This window comes from Protopterus annectens, chromosome 9.part0 (genome assembly GCF_019279795.1).
Source record: "Protopterus annectens isolate FY-2018-M chromosome 9.part0, PAN1.0, whole genome shotgun sequence".
NCBI classification, from domain to species: domain Eukaryota; kingdom Metazoa; phylum Chordata; order Ceratodontiformes; family Protopteridae; genus Protopterus; species Protopterus annectens.
The window spans coordinates 983,929,182-983,950,157 of NC_056743.1; the positions used below are offsets into that span (position 1 = coordinate 983,929,182).

General features: G+C 41.0%; 1 protein-coding gene across 1 annotated transcript in view; it reads right to left on the reverse strand.

The window, feature by feature from the left end:
- ESYT1 (extended synaptotagmin 1) overlaps positions 1 to 20,976 on the reverse strand; it is an 869,597-nt gene that overhangs the window by 190,828 nt on the left and 657,793 nt on the right. The window contains exon 23 of the mRNA XM_044083745.1: positions 12,678 to 12,749. Coding sequence (XP_043939680.1) covers positions 12,678 to 12,749 — 72 coding nt within the window. The remainder of the gene's footprint in view (positions 1 to 12,677; positions 12,750 to 20,976) is intronic.

Sequence of the window (20,976 nt, forward strand, 5' to 3'; positions counted from 1 at the left end):
GTTGGTAGGTGATTACACTATTTAATTTGGACCACTAGAACTTGTGTGACAGTTGCTTGAACACTGCATGTTGAGTTGGTAAGTGATTACACTGTATTTAATTTGGACCACTAGAACTTGTGTGACAGTTGCTTGAACACTGAATGTTGAGTTGGTAGGTGATTACACTGTATTTAATTTGGACCACTAGAACTTGTGTGACAGTTGCTTGAACACTGCATGTTGAGTTGGTAGGTGATTACACTGTATTTAATTTGGACCACTAGAACTTGTGTGACAGTTGCTTGAACACTGCATGTTGAGTTGGTAGGTGATTACACTGTATTTAATTTGGACCACTAGAACTTGTGTGACAGTTGCTTGAACACTGAATGTTGAGTTGGTAGGTGATTACACTGTATTTAATTTGGACCACTAGAACTTGTGTGACAGTTGCTTGAACACTGCATGTTGAGTTGGTAGGTGATTACACTGTATTTAACTGTGTAATGTATGAGTAAGAGATTAAAATAACAAAGTAAGGGTGTGGGCGGTGAAGGCCCTAATGAAGGGGCACAGACACGTATGCCATCCTTAACTCACACTAAGACAAACTGAAATACATGTGTAAATTAGGTACTAGTCAGAATGCAACCAGAGTACTGGGTGCAGTTCTTGAGGCATTAGAGAAAAAGGATAGCATGATAGTTAAGGAGAATAAGGTAAGAAGTGCAACAGGAGCATTAGCATTTTCCAGTTATGTTTATTTGAAGGACTGAGAGATGGGAAAAATACATTAGTACTTTTTCACACTGAAGGCACAGAAGTTAGCACATGAGGAAGTTTTTTTTAGTATGTGTGGACAAGAGGAATGAAATTTATGTGTGGCTTATGTGGTGTAAAACCACAGAAACTTTTGTCATGGGGTGAAATACGTGGGATGGGAATGTGTAGGAGGAAAAACAGCAAGGAGTTAGCTGGATCAGTTTTGTGGGCTAGATTACACAGTGTCTTATAATGTCTTGTATGGGCACTTCACAAAAATGTATGTACATCGTACCAGTTCAGATTCATTATAAAAGAACCAAAAATCATGAAAAGTAGTTGTCATTAATAGCAGGTGCTCATGAAATCTAGCTCTGCCATTTCCATGGCAACAGTTTTCAACACAGCAATCCAGTTAAATGAACAATAAAGGATATTCTGTACTTTAAAGAAGCTACAGTTCCCCCATCTGTCACCAGCTATAACAGCTGCAAACAAAGCTGCAACCACTAAAGAATGTGTATGGGAATATAAGAAGTTAGTAACCAGGAGGAAGATGGCAAACTGGCAACACTTACAAAAGACGAAGAAGTTTGTCTGTTTATTTGTTTTTGTTGACCAGCAAAGTCCAACTGGGCAGATCACATTTTCAGTGGAGATCCAGGAACTAAAGCTCCATCTGAGTAAATTTATATTAACAAGTTAATTTCAGACAGTTCTCATGAAAAACAGTTAAATTTCTCATGAAAAAACAAACATATTTACAAAACAGGTGCATACAGTGAAGTATTTATATCAACAATTATAAGTCTATACAGTACTTGTAGCTCTAAATTATTGAAGGAAGTAAATGGATTGATACTGCAGAAGGAAAAACGTTGTAAAGAGGTCTAGTGTTCTTAAATTTCAGTAAAGAAAGGGTTGCAAGGAGTTCAAGATATATAATAAAGTAAATTATAAAATATTGTAGGAAGGAAGATTTTAGTATTGCTTAGCTTTGTAAAGAGTCCAAGAGATATAATGAAGTAAGTTACAAAATGATGTAGGAGAGAGGAGGAGATGGTAATACTGTATAGGAGGACAGTGGTTATAGCATATGACAGAGAGTATGGTATAGGATTAGTTAATTAAAACTATAATTCTGAGCAACAATCTATTGTTTGCTAAACAATAAAAATATTGACAATTATATACACTGTGAGATCACCACTAAAAGAGCAGGTTAGCAAAATTCATATTTATTTCTTGATGCCTACTGCTTGATGCTTAGATAGTTAAATGAAGCAGTTTTTTTCTAACTTGTTTACTATGCTTCTGAACCCTGTACCATCACACAACAGTGTAATCTACCTCCCAAAAGTATTACTCAACAAAGTAGGCAGTACAACAGGACTGTACACACCTTATTTTTACACTGAACATCTAAGACTTTAATCAGGTAAGTCACATTGGCTGATATTACTCACAGAGAGCCAGAGGAGCCTGAACAGTTATTCACAAATTCTATATAGACCAAAGAACAAATTCACAGAAGCACAGTTCTCAGAAAGGCGCTTAACATGAGAGTTGGGTGCTTTGCTGTGTTAAGCCATACTTTTCATCCCTGAGAAGTGTGCACAGTAGGGCACAGCACTTCTATCCTCGCTCACCACCTCAAATAGACGGTGGTACTCAAACTGGGATCATTCTTTCTGCAGGCAGTAAGGAATTCCTTCTCCCATACAACAGTGGAGATGAACCTCTGTATTTGTGTGTGATTGATATGACTAGGACTTGGACCTCAGCAAAGCAAAACATGATGTCTATCATAACTCTCAACTGTCCCTAATGCTGCAGACTGTCCCTGATTTTGCCTCATATTTTTGCCATAACCCTCTTAAATGTTTTTTTTTTCCCAAAAACATTTTTATTTTGTTCCCATTTTCATCCATGAGAAACAATCACTTTATCCAAGAGAAGTTATAAGTATTTGATCAAAGGTTTTCCTATTTTTGCCATGCTATTTTTACCCTCTTAAATGTTTGATTATTTGATAAAGTAATAAGGGTTACAGTCAGTCAATACTGCCAGACATTAGAGCAGCCTTCTTCTTATTGACCAGAAAATGCATAATGATGAAAACTTTGTTATTCTACTTGCACTTTAAGTGAACTACCGTAATAATTAACAATTGTCCATGATTTTGGTCCTTTGCCCCCCATATTTTCAGTTCTGTCCAGATTTCTTGTGCAAAGAATTGGAGAAGTATGATCCCTAACACGTCAGATGTCTCAACTGCTTTACTCAAGAATTATGGCCAAAGCAAAAACAAAAACTGGGGGAAGAAATGGATAAAAAAATGTAATTATGTGAAAATGTTATTGATTAGTTTATTTATTTAAATATGTTTATTAACCAGAGAAGAGCATCAGTCTACATAGACCTGTTCAGACTGAAGCCAATAACACTGTATTCTGTATTTAGAGACTGCACTCAAAGTTACACAGAAGGAAAATGGAGGCTGAGGGAACCAAACTGCAGGTAAAGTGAAGCAATGTAGTAAGAGATGCAAGCATTACTCCTCTCCACTAATGCCCAGATATGTAGGAGGATCAACTACAGATAATAGAAATGCTCAACATTTACATGGGGCAGGACAAAAAAAAAACACAGGATGCAAAATGGGAAACAGCTGCAGGATATGTAAGACAGACCTTTAACCACAACAATGATCCACTGAGTGCATGTCTACAGTGGCTTGTATAGCCATCATGTGCCTGTGGTACACCCTGAATTCCTGTAGTGGCTATGTGCCTTATAATAGATTTTTTTCTTTACTACTGCCTCCCATGTTGTAACTCTTCCTCCTCCTCCTCCCTTGCGATCTCCTTCATCCTTATCATTCACTGCTGGGCCTCCTTCACCCATTCATGCAATTCACTGTGCCAATTTGTGTTTCAGTGATAGCAATACATTGGCTGCAGAAACTCTACCATTCAAAGAACATCTAGTTGTCTTCTACTGACTAGCAGGGCATCATCCCTTCACTTCCTTCTGTGTGCTACTCCTGGTCAGATACTGAAATAGGTCCAAATGGATCAGTGCTCTATTTGTAAACAAATACAATAAAATTAAAAAAAAAAAACAAAATAACTGTCAGATAAGAAAGCATAACTTTTCTAAGTAATTCATGGGAGTGACATCAGAATTTCATTTTTATTATTTTGGTATGCAGTAGCAGATCAGAGATGGAGGAGGTGCAGAGTCAGAGCCTACAGCCTGGACTGCTGTGGTTTTTCCAGCACACACAACTGATTTATGAGTCCAGACACCACCTTGCTGTGGAAATTTCTAGATATGCTACTGGTATGGAAAATTCCTATAGGAAAGATCAATACATGATCATTTATAAAACTATTCTTCAATCTCAACTGATCAAAAACTCAATTCTCTGGCAACGCACTCCTTCACTGAATCTGTAATTTGAGACAACCCATTGATTCATTCATCTTGAGAGACCTTGGTGACTCATAGCTAAAAAGAGCAGTGATCTCAGACATCTTGGTTATCAGGACAGAGTGGAATCCCTCTCTGTACTTAGTCTCTTATAAACTCCTCTATGGAGATTTTTGTCTGGCCTTTCAAGCTACGAAAGTTTCAGCCCTCTTTAGCCTCCTACGCCTGCACAGAACAAATGGCACCTAAAATAGCCGGTTAAAGGAACCAAGCCTTTATCAACAGATAGATGAGACACACTGGTTTGGTAGAGTCACATCCCAGTGTATCCCGCACCTCTGGAAATGGCAGACTGCTGTACATCTCAGTGACACTAAATGAAAAATAATATACGGGAATGTAATCTTGGTGCTATGTACATGCTAGATCTAGTTTGTAAATATTTTATTTTGTCTTTTTCTATCATACATTCTATTTTCATTCAGGGTGACAATATACATTTGCCCACCAGATGGAGACAAAGGATTTTTTTCCACCTACATGTTCATAGGTTTCTGTTCAGTGGAACCAATGCATATTAAAAGCTATGGTTGTTTATTTTTCTACACAAAATGCAATATTTATCAGGATGGAAACATTATTATCTATTTATGCCGCCTGTTATATTTTTTCTTTTTCCTTAAACACGTTTTTTTACGAGTGCATTGACTGATGGAATGTTCTTTGGAATGGTTATCTGCTTCTGACTGCATTATATAATGGGCAGTATTCGTTGCTGTCTTTAGAATAAACTGATGAGGATGCCACTAGTGAATCTAGTTAGTGTACATTAAGATCATGGTATTGTTTATTGTGCTGTGTTGTGATGCTTAATAGTTATTGAACTATCTTCATATCACTTTGGAGTTTTTGATTGTGGAGTTTACGTACACATGTGGCTGGATCAATTATTTGATACTGAACAGGCACAATGTTGACATTCGGAATATCAATATAAAAGTGTTGAAACACAGAATGTCGACATTGTGAGCATGATTACCCTGCAGTGGGCTAAACCAACTGCAAGTGTTTTTACAGATGGAGGGGGCAAGCCTCTCTGCACTCCCCCTGGTAATTATAAACACTGAGTCCAAGATCACAGACTCCCTGGGAAAGGGAATACTTTCTTACCTGAAAATTTTGATCTCTTGCACGTCAGCAATCTGTTTCTGTCAACCAAATGGTGGACCAAACAGTTGTTGATGTTCTGCCCATTCGATAGGAAATAAAAGAACCATATTTATCTGTGCGTGTGTATACAGCAAAAAACATTATGAAGCCAAGAATAACAGACTGAAAGAAACAAATATGACAAGTTGTTCAAGATGGCTTCAAGAGATAAAAGTGATGGGTTCAGTATTTCGGGCAGTTGTTTGGTTAGGGAGCAGAGAATATTTTGTTTGTAAATGAAAGGGGAGCTTCAGAGATAATACTGGAGCTATAAATGGTAGAGGACTGGATTGCAAGGTCAGACAGCATAGAATGGGACGGAATAAAAGGAAAAAAAGAAGGTCAGTAGATGGAACGGAAAGAAAAAGGTAAGGGTAAGAAAAGCTGAGGATAACCGGACACGGGCTAAAACTGTAAGAGGACTGCAGACAGGTGGGGTGGCACAAAGTAAGATGAATAAATTCAATGAGTCTGGAAGGGTGATGGAGGAGCTTCAAGCAGTGATGTAGCAAGGGAATGTGGGCATTGCTGATAATCAAAGAAACATAGGCCAGTGACAATTGGAGGTATGACCTGGAGATGTCTGGGTACAGTTTGCTCAGGAAAGGTAGAAAAAGAGAGAGATAGTGGTGGGATGGCAATCAACATAAAATACAGAATTAAAATGGAACTTAGAGGGGAGGAAGAGCACCAAAACCTACAATGAGGCAAAGATGTAATCAGGATGAAAAGCTACATTATGGCTGAGGAAGGAAGGAGGAGGAGGGAGGACTGATGGAGCCACGTGGTGTATTACTGACCCTAGAGAAGAAAGCAAGATGAGAGACTGGAGTAAGGAATTAAGGAGGGGGTTATTAGGAAGAGAGAATAGTCATGGGGGGTTATTAGGAAGAGAGAATAGTCATGGGGGATATGAGCCTGGCAGGAGCTGACTGATGGATCCCATGCTGCAGGGCACAGAGGGAGAAGAAACTGAGTGAGGTCATTATCTATGATGGAGTCAGCCAAATAGTGATGAATTGTACCAAAAAGATAAGAGCATGTCAATGATGTCCGGGTTAAGGCACATTGGTCAAAAATCAAACATGACACTGCATGGTTTAGCATAAGGAGGAAGGGTACAAATAAAAAGACAAAGATGATGGTGTAACATTTTAGAACAGTGGATTGCACTGCTCTGGAGGACATATTCAAAGATACGTTTGCAGACTGAGAGCAAATCAAACAAAGAAACTAAGGAAATGGGTAGGGATGGAGTAACCAGAGGTATGGATAATGGTATGAGGAACAGGAAAAAAGACAGCAAAAAAAGAAGGCCAATGTAGCTAACCAAAGGGCTAGCAATTAGGACAAAAGACAGGGCCTACATGAGGTGGAAAGGGGGAAGTGGGGAGCTGAGGGAGGCACAGTACAAGGAAAATAAGAAAAGACAATAAAATTGGTAAAGACAGAACAGTTAAAATTTGAAAGAGAATTAACAGACTGGATCAAGAATGGAAGCACACTTTTTTTAGGTACATAGCTGAAAAAGGGAAGGGAGTGAGGGATAGAACTGGCTAGGCTGAGAAAAATCTGGGAAAGATATCATCAAATATAGGGAAAAGTACAGATACTGGATGAATACTTTAACTTAGTTTTAACAAGTGAAGAAAAGGTGAGGGTGATGCCATTCCAGGAGGGAGATAGGGCAGAATAGGAAGAACAGGAAACAGATGGCAATATGTAGAGACAGCAAATTCACAGGAAATTTATCAACAGATAGATGAGACCTCTGGAAATGGCAGACTGCTGTACATCTCAGTGACACTAAATGAAAAATAATATACGGGAATGTAATCTTGGTGCTATGTACATGCTAGATCTAGTTTGTAAATATTTTATTTTGTCTTTTTCTATCATACATTCTATTTTCATTCAGGGTGACAATATACATTTGCCACCAGATGGAGACAAAGGATTTTTCACCTACATGTTCATATGTTTCTGTTCAGTGGAACCAATGCATATTAAAAGCTATGGTTGTTTATTTTTACACAAAATGCAATATTTATCAGGATGGAAACATTATTATCTATTTATGCCGCCTGTTATATTTTTTTTTTTTCCTTAAACACGATTTTTACGTGCATTGACTGATGGAATGTTCTTTGGAATGGTCATCTGCTTCTGACTGCATTATATAATGGGCAGTATTCGTTGCTGTCTTTAGAATAAACTGATGAGGATGCCACTGGTGAATCTAGTTAGTGTACATTAAGATCATGGTATTGTTTATTGTGCTGTGTTGTGATGCTTAATAGTCATTGAACTATCTTCATATCACTTTGGAGTTTTTGATTGTGGAGTTTACGTACACATGTGGCTGGATCTATTATTTGTTACTGAACAGGCACAATGTTGACATTCGGAATATCAATATAAAAGTGTTGAAACACAGAATGTCGACATTGTGAGCATGATTACCCTGCAGTGGGCTAAACCAACTACAAGTGTTTTTACAGATGGAGGGGGCAAGCCTCTCTGCACTCCCCCTGGTAATTATAAACACTGAGTCCAAGATCGCAGAATCCCTGGGAAAGGGAATACTTTCTTACCTGAAAATTTTGATCTCTTGCACGTCAGCAATCTGTTTCTGTCAACCAAATGGTGGACCAAACAGTTGTTGATGTTCTGCCCATTCGATAGGAAATAAAAGAACCATATTTATTCATGTATACAGCAAAAACATTATGAAGCCAAGAATAACAGACTGAAAGAAACAAATATGACAAGTTGTTCAAGATGGCTTCAAGAGATAAAAGTGATGGGTTCAGTATTTCGGGCAGTTGTTTGGTTAGGGAGCAGAGAATGTTTTGTTTGTAAATGAAAGGGGAGCTTCAGAGATAATACTGGAGCTATAAATGGTAGAGGACTGGATTGCAAGGTCAGACAGGATAGAATGGGACTGAATAAAAGGCAAAAGAAGGTCAGTAGATGGAAAGGAAAGAAAAAGGTAAGGGTAGGAAAAACTGAGGATAACCGGACACGGGCTGAAACTGTAAGAGGACTGCAGACAGGTGGGGTGGCACAAAGTAAGATGAATAAATTCAATGAGTCTGGAAGGGTGATGGAGGAGCTTCAAGCAGTGATGTAGCAAGGGAATGTGGGCATTGCTGATAATCAAAGAAACATGGGCCAGTGACAATTGGAGGTATGACCTGGAGATGTCTGGGTACAGTTTGCTCAGGAAAGGTAGAAAAAGAGAGAGATAGTGGTGGGATGGCAATCAACATAAAATACAGAATTAAAATGGAACTCAGAGGGGAGGAAGAGCACCAAAACCTACAATGAGGCAAAGATGTAGTCAGGATGAAAAGCTACATTATGGCTGAGGAAGGAAGGAAGGAGGAGGAGGGAGGACTGATGGAGCCACGTGGTGTATTACTGACCCTAGAGAAGAAAGCAAGATGAGAGACTGGAGTAAGGAATTAAGGAGGGGGTTATTAGGAAGAGAGAATAGTCATGGGGGGTTATTAGGAAGAGAGAATAGTCATGGGGGATATGAGCCTGGCAGGAGCTGACTGATGGATCCCATGCTGCAGGGCACAGAGGGAGCAGAAACTGAGTGAGGTCATTATCTATGATGGAGTCAGCCAAATAGTGATGAATTGTACCAAAAAGATAAGAGCATGTCAATGATGTCCGGGTTAAGGCACATTGGTCAAAAATCAAACATGACACTGCATGGTTTAGCATAAGGAGGAAGGGTACAAATAAAAAGACAAAGATGATGGTGTAACATTTTAGAACAGTGGATTGCACTGCTCTGGAGGACATATTCAAAGATACGTTTACAGACTGAGAGCAAATCAAGCAAAGAAACTAAGGAAATGGGTAGGGATGGAGTAACCAGAGGTATGGATAATGGTATGAGGAACAGGAAAAAAGACAGCAAGAAAAGAAGGCCAATGTAGCTAACCAAAGGGCTAGCAATTAGGACAAATGACAGGGCCTACATGAGGTGGAAAGGGGGAAGTGGGGAGCTGAGGGAGGCACAGTATAAGGAAAATAAGAAAAGGCAATAACATTGGTAAAGACAGAACAGTTAAAATTTGAAAGAGAATTAACAGACTGGATCAAGAATGGAAGCACACTTTTTTTAGGTACATAGCTGAAAAAGGGAAGGGAGTGAGGGATAGAACTGGCTAGGCTGAGAAAAATCTGGGAAAGATATCATCAAATATAGGGAAAAGTACAGATACTGGATGAATACTTTAACTTAGTTTTAACAAGTGAAGAAAAGGTGAGGGTGATGCCATTCCAGGAGGGAGATAGGGCAGAATAGGAAGAACAGGAAACAGATGCCAATATGTAGAGACAGCAAATTCACAGGAAACTAGCTGTCCTTCTGGAGGATAAAACGCAAGAACTAAATGGACTGCTGCCCAGAATCCTCAGAAATATGGCTAGTGTGCTGGCGTACCTCCAATAGAGATACTTTACAGATCAATGACAAGTGCAAAAGTGCCATATGACTGCAAGATAGCAATTAGGGCATCCCTGAAACATAGGGGTGGGCAGAAAACAAGAGGAGGAAGGGCAATTATGGCGAGAATCCTGAGTGGAAGTTTAGTAGCATTTATAGAGGAAAGCAATGTCCAGGACAGCAAACAGCATAGATCTGTGACCAAAATCAGCTGTCAGCTAAACTGGCCCAATGTTATGGGTTACACTTGAACTTGACAGGGGAGCTCCAGCAGATAAGTCTCTCTGGGACTTCTGACTCAGTCCCATGAAGGCGGCTGATACGAAAACTGGAGGGGCTGAGGACAAGACCAAGAATGAGGAACTAGATAGATGTGTGGTTGAATGGTAGGACAGATAGGGTTGTGGTGAGAGGGACAACATCTCAAATGACAGAGCTCTGCCCTGGGTTAAGTATGTTTTACTGTGTTTGTTTAAGAGATACATGAGGGGAATATGGAGCAGGATCACCTCTTTGCTGATGGCACAATGATAGATGCAGCATGGGAAGATGAGAGCCTAGTGAAGGATTTGGAGAGATTGAACAAGTGGGCAGAAAGGTGGCAGCTCAGCAAGCTGCTAAGAATGCAACTATCAACAGTTTGGATTCTCCTGGACAGGCAATTCTACGTCACCACTGCTGGTTTTCTTGTATGTGATGAAAGATTATCAAATCAGGCCACAGTGCTAAGAAAAAAAAGTTGATCGCAAACATGCACTGCTGTCCAATAAAGACAAATATTTTTTTACACTATTAAGACCAGAAGGTAAAGCATGCAAAATTTATGGTGGGTGATGTAACACTTCTTTTAAAGCACCAGAAACCATCAACTGTTGCAGAACTTATAACTGCAAAACCTAAAAAGGCAAGCACAACAGCTGAAAGTGTAATTATGCCATTCTGTCAGGAAAAAGAATTACAATATTTGAAGCTGCTGTCAAGGAAGTTGTGAGCGCACGAATGTATGGCATAACAATCAACCTGAAGACATGTCATTTGAGATTTTAGCATGGCTTTGCAAAAAACTGTTTGCAAGTAAAGTTGCTGTGACAAAACTGGATGTGTTAACTGACATCAACAGGAATGCTCAACTTCTGACCTACATCGTACATGTTGATGGCAACAGCGTAGTTGAAAATCTCCTGTCTTGTAAACAAAATATATTGCCACAAGTCCAGAGACTTCTTTTGACATGGAAGGTCTGCAACAGAAGTTTTTTTTTTGTTTTTTTGCATAGAAGATGTCGCTTCCATGACTGCTAAATCAAAGAGATTTCATTCTGACCCATGTTTAGCAGCAAAATCTTGACATGCAGCAAAATCTTGACATGCAGGTGAACTATTGCTTTTTACACTGTGATTCAGTGTTTGTATAACTTTTACAAGATCATAAATAATACTTGGCATACCTGTAAAAGTGGTCAGTTTCTTTAGGTCCTATGTAGTAAAGCCTTGACCGCATTAAATATTATGTGAAGACGATCACAAAGTTTTGCTTCTGCATAGTAAAGTATGTTGGTTCAGTCATGGCAAAGTTTGTTCATGCATAATGCGCTCAGAAAACAACTGAAGACTTCCTTTGCTAATGATGGGTTGGAATTTTTTTTCTTGCTGATGAAATGTGGTGGGCAAAAGTGACATATCTCGCACATGATTTTGGACATTTGAATGAACTAACACAATGTGGGGGAGAAGTATAACTGTACTGTTCACTGCCGACAAGTTTTGTGGCTTTCAGCCGAAGCTGGCACTGTGGCACAAAAAGGCATCACAAGCAGTGTGTTAGAAACGTTTCCCTTCCCAGCTGCTGGGAGAGGTGTTAATGAAGAGTATTTGTAACTATGTGGATAATCTTCATCTAAAGTTTGCCTCTTATTTTCAAAACATCGGCATTGCACAGTACAAGGGTGTAAGAAATCCCTTCAGTCTGCTATACCACATGCCATGAAGTTGGACCATACTGCTCAGGAACAACCGAGTTTAGCCTGGATTGCACATAACATTGCAAATGAAATTTAGTAAACTTGAACTGGCCAGGAATACCTGAAGATATCTCAAGTTTTTGATATTCTGCTGGCATTTGCCACTTCTTAACTATTTTAATCAGGTCCTCCCTGCATGACTCGAATCAAGAGAAAACTGAGATCTGAAGTGAAATTTGCAGAACAGGAGCTAAGAGTTTGTCTTTAAACAATTTTGCCGTGAATCCAGAAATTTTCTTCTTCAAAACAGACCCACATTTTCTACATACAGCATAGTACATAACTTAGCTTAAATGCTTTTGTTGATGTTGTATTGTAGTAACATTGTAGTTTGTGTCTTAACTCTGAATAATGAGCAAAATATCTTAGTTTCAGCTTACTTCACAACAGGGATGCCATGCCAAAAATTCTACACTGTTAAGAGTGCCATGATGTGAAAAAGTATAAGAACCATTGCTATGGGGAATGGGTTTGTTGACAACCACTGCTACAGGGGTTAAGGATATGTCCTCCAGAAGAGCTGTACACATTTACTCTAAATTATCAGAAGACTGGACAAGTAAAACAACATCACAGGCATGAGAATTTTTACAAGACTGGACTGATACAAAAAAAAAAAACACAATTAAGTCTACCCCCTCTGCTCACAGAAATCAGATACTAAATTTCAGAATGCATACCTGGTCACTTAGTTAACTTTTTCTATTGGCTATCACCTGTTTTTCCTTACATCTCAAATATCACAATCTTGCTGTGCTTTTCATATATATGTATAAATAAATTCTGTCTGTGATATGTATTTACCTTTGTCTTGTAAGGTACTCCTCCCAGATAAAGCTCTGCAACAGGATTGGGTGCTTTGTTGCCTTTCTTCAGCTGGAAGAAGAAAAAAAAATATTTAATTTTATGTAAATTTGTCTACAGTATTTTTCAAAATCAGCTGCTGTTGTGATCACAACAGTGTATTTGCCCAACCTGGGGAAACATGCAGTGGAGCTCAGATACTCCTCTATGTACAGCAGGAAGTATATAAGACAGCACTCCAGAATTAGTCACTCCTGCAGTTTTCACAGCTCAGCAATAACTGCTTGTACCCTCACTGGTGCTCCACTCATGTACCCTTCACTGGTGCTCCACTCACATACCCTCACTGGTGCTCCACTCACGTACCCTCACTGGTGCTCCACTCACGTACCCTCACTGGTGCTCCACTCACGTACCCTCACTTGTGCTCCACTCACTTACCCTCACTAGTGCTCCACTCACGTACCCTCACTGGTGCTCCACTCACATACCCTCAGTGGTGCTCCAGTCACGTACCCTCACTGGTGCTCCACTCACGTACCCTCACTTGTGCTTCACTCACGTACCCTCACTGGTGCTCCACTCACGTACCCTCACTTGTGCTTCACTCACTTGCCTTCACTGGTGTTCCATTCACATACCGTCACTGGTGCTCCATTCATGTACCCTCACTGGTGCTCCACTCACATACCCTCACTGGTGCTCCATTCACTTACCCTCACTAGTGCTCCATTCACTTACCCTCACTGGTGTTCCATTCACGTACCCTTACTGGTGCTCCATTCACATACCCTCACTGGTACTCCATTCACTTACCCTCACTGGTACTCCATTCACTTAACTTACCCTCACTGGTACTCCATTCACTTACCCTCACTGGTGCTCCATTCAGAGCAAACACTGACAATGCATTTAAAAAGTATTCCTTACAGTGGAATAAGGAACAAAAATTAGAGTGGCACAAACTGATTGCTGAAAGATTTTTTTCCAGACTGGATGCAGCATGGCAGATATAAAGAGGTGGGATGAAATGGGGGTGTATAAATGTAGTGGGTATAATACATCAGAGAAAAAAAGAAAAACTGCACAACACGACTTCTGCTTTTCTATCTGCTAAAACCTAAAGAAGAGCAGAGAATTATTTGTCCCCTGAAATGCTCGCGCACTAGTAACATCAAGTGCCAAGAGACAAAAAAAAAAAAAAATGCTGAAAATCCAGAGAAGAGTGAATCTTGTACGTTGCTCTTTTCTTTTAAACTTCTTTTTTGTGGTGAGCCCCCCCCCCCACATACCAGAGGTTACGTATATAAACTTCAAGATCACCATACCACAGAGAAAAGGGAACATTCTGACAAATGGCCACCTCTGACCTCTGACTTGGTATATATGCAAGTCCATTCTGTCAAGCCATTCAGTATCCCTATTACAGGATTCACGCATGCAGGTCCTGGCATTTCAAACTGTTACTGTATTATTTTCTTCATAGGACATGAAAGAATGGGAGACAGACCTAACACATGGAAGAGACAAGAACATGGATGTTTCCTGTCCCAGATGGGATGGTTGATATGTGTGTGTATATATATATATAGCACAACTTATATGCAAAAGACAGTTCCATGGACACAATATCTTATCACAGTTTTTTTGGCTCTCTGAAAATAATGAACAAAGCGAACCTCCTGGCTGTGGTGCTAGGAATATCTGAGTGTAAAAATATTACTTCCTGACAAAACAAACTAGATATGCCACGCTACTGTCAGATCAATTTATAAAATGTAAAGTTTAACATTAATTAACATGCCTTCTATTTTTTTGTTTTAAAAATGAATTTAACATATCCCAACACATGTTTTGAAGCTCAAAACTCCAAAGGATGTGAGAAATATCTTTTTAACAGCTGTTCTGTCTACATAAGGAAGGGTCTGGGTTCACCTCCATGCAGAGGGCTTTGCCTCCTACTCAGCCCTGCTTAGTTTTACCCGAATTGCCACAGGTCAAGGGTTAGAAAAATTACTCCCAACATTTCCGAAATTTGGTCTTGAAATTCTGTGTTTCAGAACTTTTAAAATCTATACTGGGCCAAGGAAGGTCCAGATGTAATCAGACAGCTTGAAAGAACTTTCTCAGTCTCTTGCAGAAAGAACTGGGAAAAACAGATAAAGGTAAAATTTACTGTTTCCACCCTATCACCACCAGTGGGCCCAATTTCAGAAGGCATCACTCTGCATACAAGCAAGTCGGGCAGTGGTCACATTCCATGCACTGCTCGCGGAGGGTGATAGGGAGTGCCTTCTCACATGATTTTGTACCAACCTGTAGATGAGAGACAAAACAAAATCACTCTCTCTACAGTATAACAACCTCATATTGTAATGCTCAAAGGTCACAGTAGAAAAGAACAAGCTGTAACTTAATTAAGCCTGGGCTCTGGATCCATTGCACTCTGACTTCTGTGTTTTGCCTGCTATGTTATCCTCTCCTTTCCTAGTCCTTGCACAAGGCCTCCCTTCATTACATTTAAAAAGAAGTTAAATACTTATTATAGAGATGAACTTGCATGGCTGTTAAGTGTTTAACAGACAGATGGACAGATCTGCATAGTTGTGGTTTATCCTGTTCAATCCACAGGAATGACACAGCATATTTCATTCTACTCAGCACAAAGAAACTGCAGCTATACCGGTGACTTACCATAACAGTAAACACTGGAGTGTGGCCACTACTGCAGTCAGAAAATAACGATCTCTGCCACATGCTGAGTTCACTTTCCAGCCTGACTTTCAGAGCTGAGCACCTTTCCTCCCTGTCCCAGCTAATGCCACCTTACATCAGATCTTCATGTACCTGATATATGTGCTATCTGCCCACACCATCTTTAGTTCTTTCTTGATGCATTTATGATCACATCAGGACATTGTGTCTCAGTCCAGAGACAGTTCAGGTCCACAACTAAGATAATAAGCACCTCATTGGGGAAAGTTTTCTATCTACATTATTACAAATTTGTACAATGGTTTTCCTTTTCAAGTTTGTGCTATAATGGACGTTTGGAGGAGCAAATGCTGTACACAGAAGTATGGGGCATGTCTGTCCCAGAGAAAACTAACAGGTGTGCCTGTAGGTATCAGATTCCTCACCAGTGGGTATACTACTTAACTCTAAAGCACAGCATTGTTAACTGTCAGAATTGTCAGGATTTTATCCCAATACTGTTAAAAGAATGCAGAAAGCGACCTCCATACATACGTGACTAGAGAGACTTGATGTCATCCCCATGTCTGCAGAGTCACAGCAGCAAAGCAACACAGATGTCCCCTTAAAAAGAAAAAAAAAAACAGGAGACGTGAATGCCAAAGGAGAAGACAGAGGAGTCCCTCAAACTTGATAGTTCACCTACTACTCCTGGGTCTGAAGAATTAGCTCCTGAAGGCACTCAAACAGTTCCCATCCCTAGCAACCATTACAACCAAAACCTCTGGTAATACTCCTTGGGAGGTCTCAGCACCTTCAGCCCCTACTATGTCCCACTAGACTTAAAGACAGACATAATAGCCCATGTTAGATGTTGGCAAGGCAATGCTGTGGCACTAACTTGGTTGTAAAAGGGCAGAATGAATTCCCAATAGTTAATTTTGAAGAACAGGTTGAGATGAGGGAGTATGGAAGCAAGGGAGGACAACCTGAGGCTGTGCAGGGTCAGAAGGGGGTGAGGGAGGAGTATTAAGTAACCCAAGATCTGATTTTTCCACACCTCATCCCTTTATCTAGAAATCTAACTTGCTTTTCCCTAACTGCCTGTACTGGGTGCTTTTACTTTTTTTTCTCCCTCTGTCTCTCTCTGCACTCACGCTGTTTTAACTTCCTTTAATTTGGTCCTGTCTTGCACATAGTTAAACATTATGATGATGCTAAGTGATCTGTCAGACAGTGTCCATTAGGCCGCAGTATTTGGTAAACAAGGCCTGTTTACAGCATTCCTGTTTGTAGTGTATTACTTGTATTGGCACTCCCTAGTATCCCCATTATTTCTCTTCTCCTCATCATCCAACATTTAGCCCGCCTGACTCACTAGCGAAATTCCATTCATGTGAAGGAAAGGCCAGCACTAATCTAAAGTGCTACCATTCCACTTTTTCTCAGCCCCCCTCTTCAAAAAATGCCTGAAAGGTCTGGAAGTTCATGTTGGAAACCTTTATTGTTTTCCACCATTTCGATCGCTGGCTATTTGTAGTATTTCTCAAAAATGTGTTCAGTGTGGACGTTCAGCAGGGTTATTAAGGTGCACAAAAGAACAGTACCATGTGCTTCTCATATGCAGGGTGCACCAGGTATTCAGTAGAGAGTTCAGCTACATGGTGCTCCTTACATGATTAAAGAACAACAGAGCTGGGTGGGGGGGGACAAAAGAAAGTACAGTTGTGTACACTTACCATAAATGTAGATGTTCGAGTGTATTCACTGTTGCAGTCATTATATTTGGGTTATCTGCCTGCAGGTAGCCCTCAGCCGGCCTGAATACCAGAGTCTTGGATTCCTGCATCGGATGCTGTCTCTTCTTCCATGATGTCAGGTCGTCAGGGGTATAAAACATGCAGCCGACACCATTACATCAGTTTTTCTTGCCACAGATGTCAGGTGCCCTCATAATGGGAAGCAATTATATGTTATGTTACACCTCCATCAAAAAGCAAATACACCAAACAAGAAGGAAAGGTAGAGCCAAGGGAAGTCAGGGGGCTGGAGGGAGTGTAACCAGGACTGCAACAGTGAATACACTCGAACTTCTACATTTATGGTAAGTGTACACAACTGTACTATGTTCTTCATGTTTCACTGTTGTAGTCATTACATTTGGGTTGATTCCCAAAGCTAAGGAAGGGAGGAGGAAGTCACAGAGCATCAGGACCAGCTAATTAAGTCCTGTAAGACTGCAGTGACAAAACCAGCTCTGGATTTAGAAAGAATAGGCATGTGGTAATGCTTGGTGAAGGTATGTACAGAGCTCCAGGCAGCAGCTTCTAGGATGTCCCTGGTAGGGACTCCACTGAGGAAGGCTGTAGAGGTAGATGCAGCCCTGGTGGAATGTGATCTTATCCCCTGTGGGGTAGGTTTTCCATGGTGTTTATAGCAGAAATGACTGCAATGGGCTATCCATTTAGAAATGGTTTGCTTTGAAATGGCCTTCTCCTCTGCCCATGCAGCAAAGCCAACTAGCAGCTGTTCAAATTTTCTGAGAGGTTTAGTCCTGTCCAAATAAAATCTAAGTTGTCTGTGCACGTCCAAAGAGTGCAGTATTCGCTCACCTTTGTTTTGTGGATTCGGGAAAAAGGTAGACAAATGAATGGACTGATTTAGGGCCACACTAGACACCACCTTGGGCATAAAAAAAAGGATTAGTCCTGAGGAAAACCCTGTCTGCATGGAAGATAATGAAGGGTTCCACTGCCATGAGGGCCTGTAATTCAGACACTCTTCTTGCTGAAGTGATGGCTAGAAGGAAGGCTGTTTTCCAAGAAAGGAATTTCGACTCTGCAGTTGTAGCTGGTTCAAATGGAGGGAGAGTGAGCTTTTCCAATACAAAGTTAAGGTCCTAGGCTGGAGTAGCTTGCCTGGGGGGGTCTTAAATTTTTGGCCCCTCTGAGGAATTGCTTTAGCAGGGGGTGAGAGAAGAGGGGTGGTTCAGTATTATAATGTGCTGAAATGGCAGAGGCATGAATTTTAATTGACGAGAAGGATAGGCCCTTGTGGAACATTTCTGTTAAGTACTGAAGAATATGAGGTAAGCTGGACATTGTTGTGCCCATCCCCTGAGTCTGGCTCCAGGAACAGTATCTTTTCCACTTTTCAGCATAAGATTTTCTAGTACTAGGCCTCCTTCCTTCCAGAATGACATCTAGCACCTGCTTATTGAGGGATGCTATTGGGGAGCTCAAGGTATTAGGCAGGCTGCAAGGTTCAGGGTTTGAAGCTGAGGGTGCAGAATCTGGCCAGCCTGCTGGGACAGCAGGGAAGGTGTCTGAGGTAGGTGCCATGGTTCTAGCAGTATCATACTGCACAAGAGGGGGGTACCAATGCTGGCATGGCCAGTCTGGTGCAATCACTATTGTCCTTGGCTTGTCCTGTTTGATCTTTAGCAGAACCTTTCGAGAGGAGAGGCAGAGGGTGAAAGGCATAAACCAAGAGGCTTTCCCAGGTAAAGGACAGGGCATCCACTTTCCAAGCTTGACTGTGGGAAGTCCTTGTAAAGAATTTGTCCAACTGGTAATTTTGAAGGGAGGCAAACAGGTCTATCTCTGGAGTCCCCCATTTGTTTCTCAAGAGGTTAAATATTTTTGGTTCCAGTTTCCATTCATGTGGGTCCATCAGATTTCTGCTTAAGCCGTCTGCCAGTGAATTTAGCTTGCCTGGCAGGAATTGAGCTTGTAGGTGTACTTGGTAGCTCAAGACTGTATTCCACAGAGCCATGGCTAGTCTGCAGAGAGGGTATGAGTGGGTTCCCCCTGCTTGTTTATGTACCACATAACTGTAGTGTTGTCTGTCTTTACCAATAATTGTCCTGGAAGGATGTGGTCTTTGAAGGCTGTCAGGGAATTCTGCACAGCTAACATTTCTTTTTGGTTGACATGCAGGTGCATCTGACTCTGGTTCCATTCGCCCTGAATGCACTGCCCTGCCAAGTGAGCCCCGCATGCATAGTCTGATGCGTCTGTTGTTAGGGTTTGGGCGGCAGGGGTAGAGTGAAAGGGAGCCCCTTGTTCTGGTAGCAGGCCTCTGCCCACCAAAGGAACTCTGTCTTTATACAAGCAATGATAGGAATCATTGATTCCAGGTTCTGAGAATGTTGGCACCATAGACTTTTTAGATACCATTGTAGTTTCTTCATATGCAGTCTTGCATATGGAACTAGTAGAATGCAAGAGGCCATGAACCTCATGGCTTGCAGAATTTTCCTTGCAGATAGCTGGGTCTTTGTGGCCAGTAGTTTGAAGTAGGCTGTCAAATAAACTTGTTTCTCTGGAGTGAGGAAAGCCATCTGGGAAGTTGTGTTCAAGCTTGCTCCCAGGAATACAATCTGTAGGCAGGGTACTAGGTGAGATTTCTTTTCGTTTATGGTGTACCCCAGTGAGGTGAGAAGCTCCTTTACGAATGCCAGATGTTTTAATAGCAAGTCCTGGTTTTCTGCCTGAATCAGACAATCGTCCAGGTATGGGTATATTTGAATATTTCTCTGCAAAATGCAATGGCTGGAGCTAGATACTTTGTGAATACCCTGAGCACAGTAGATAAGCCAAAGGGAAGTGCAGAGAACTGATAGTACATGGAGACTGCCCTAAAGCGTAGGTATTTTCTGCAAGATTCCCTTATTGGAATGTACAGGCAAGCTTCCTTTTAGTCTAAGGTTGCCAACCAAGCATCTTTGCCTAGCATAGGAAGCAGCTGTTGAAGTGTTAGCATTTTGAATTTTGGGATTACCAAAAAGGTGTTTAGAACAGAGAGGTCAAGGATATGACACCAGGAGCTGTCCCCTTTCTTCTGCTGGGACAGGTTGAATAGCCCTGATACTTAGAAGAGAGAGAACCTGCTGTTGTGCTTCTGCCCACTGATTTGGGAGTAAGTCTGGCCAATCGTTTGGGGTTGGTAGGGTGTGGAAGTGGAATCTGTATCCTTGGAAAACTATATTTAAAACCCATTTGTCCTGGGTTATGAGTTCCCAGTTTTTTGCATGCAGGGCGAGCTTTCCTCCTAAGGGAGCAGGCAGTTGAGCAGGGCTTGGAAGGGTTAAGGTCAAGTCATTGTGACATTTTTCATTAGGGGGGTGTCTTACTACTTCCTTCTTTGGAAGTGGGAGCCCCCCACTGCTTAGGCCTGTGCGTAGCCTGAGACTGTAACCTAGGTGATCTGCTGTTCCTGGGTTTGGACTGAGAAGGCCTGGAAGAGACTGGAAAGGACCAATTCTTTGAAGGCCAATGCCTACCAAATCTGGGAGGCTGTACTTGCAGGAAATCTTTAACAGTTTGCATAAATTTAGCTTTTTCCTCCATCTTTGTGAGGACTTCTTCTGCTTTATTGGCAAACAGGTGGTCTTGGTTTAAGGGAGCATCCAGTAATTTAGCTTTAACATGATCTGGCAAGTTTTGCTCCTTAAGCCAAGCATGCCTTCTAAGTACAGACCCAGTGACAGCAGCCCTACAAGATGCTTCTAAAGAATCAAAACCACATTGCAAAGTATGTTTACCAACTTGTGCAGCAGAATGCACTAAATCCTGTAATTCTTTGTGTTCAGCACAGTCAGGAA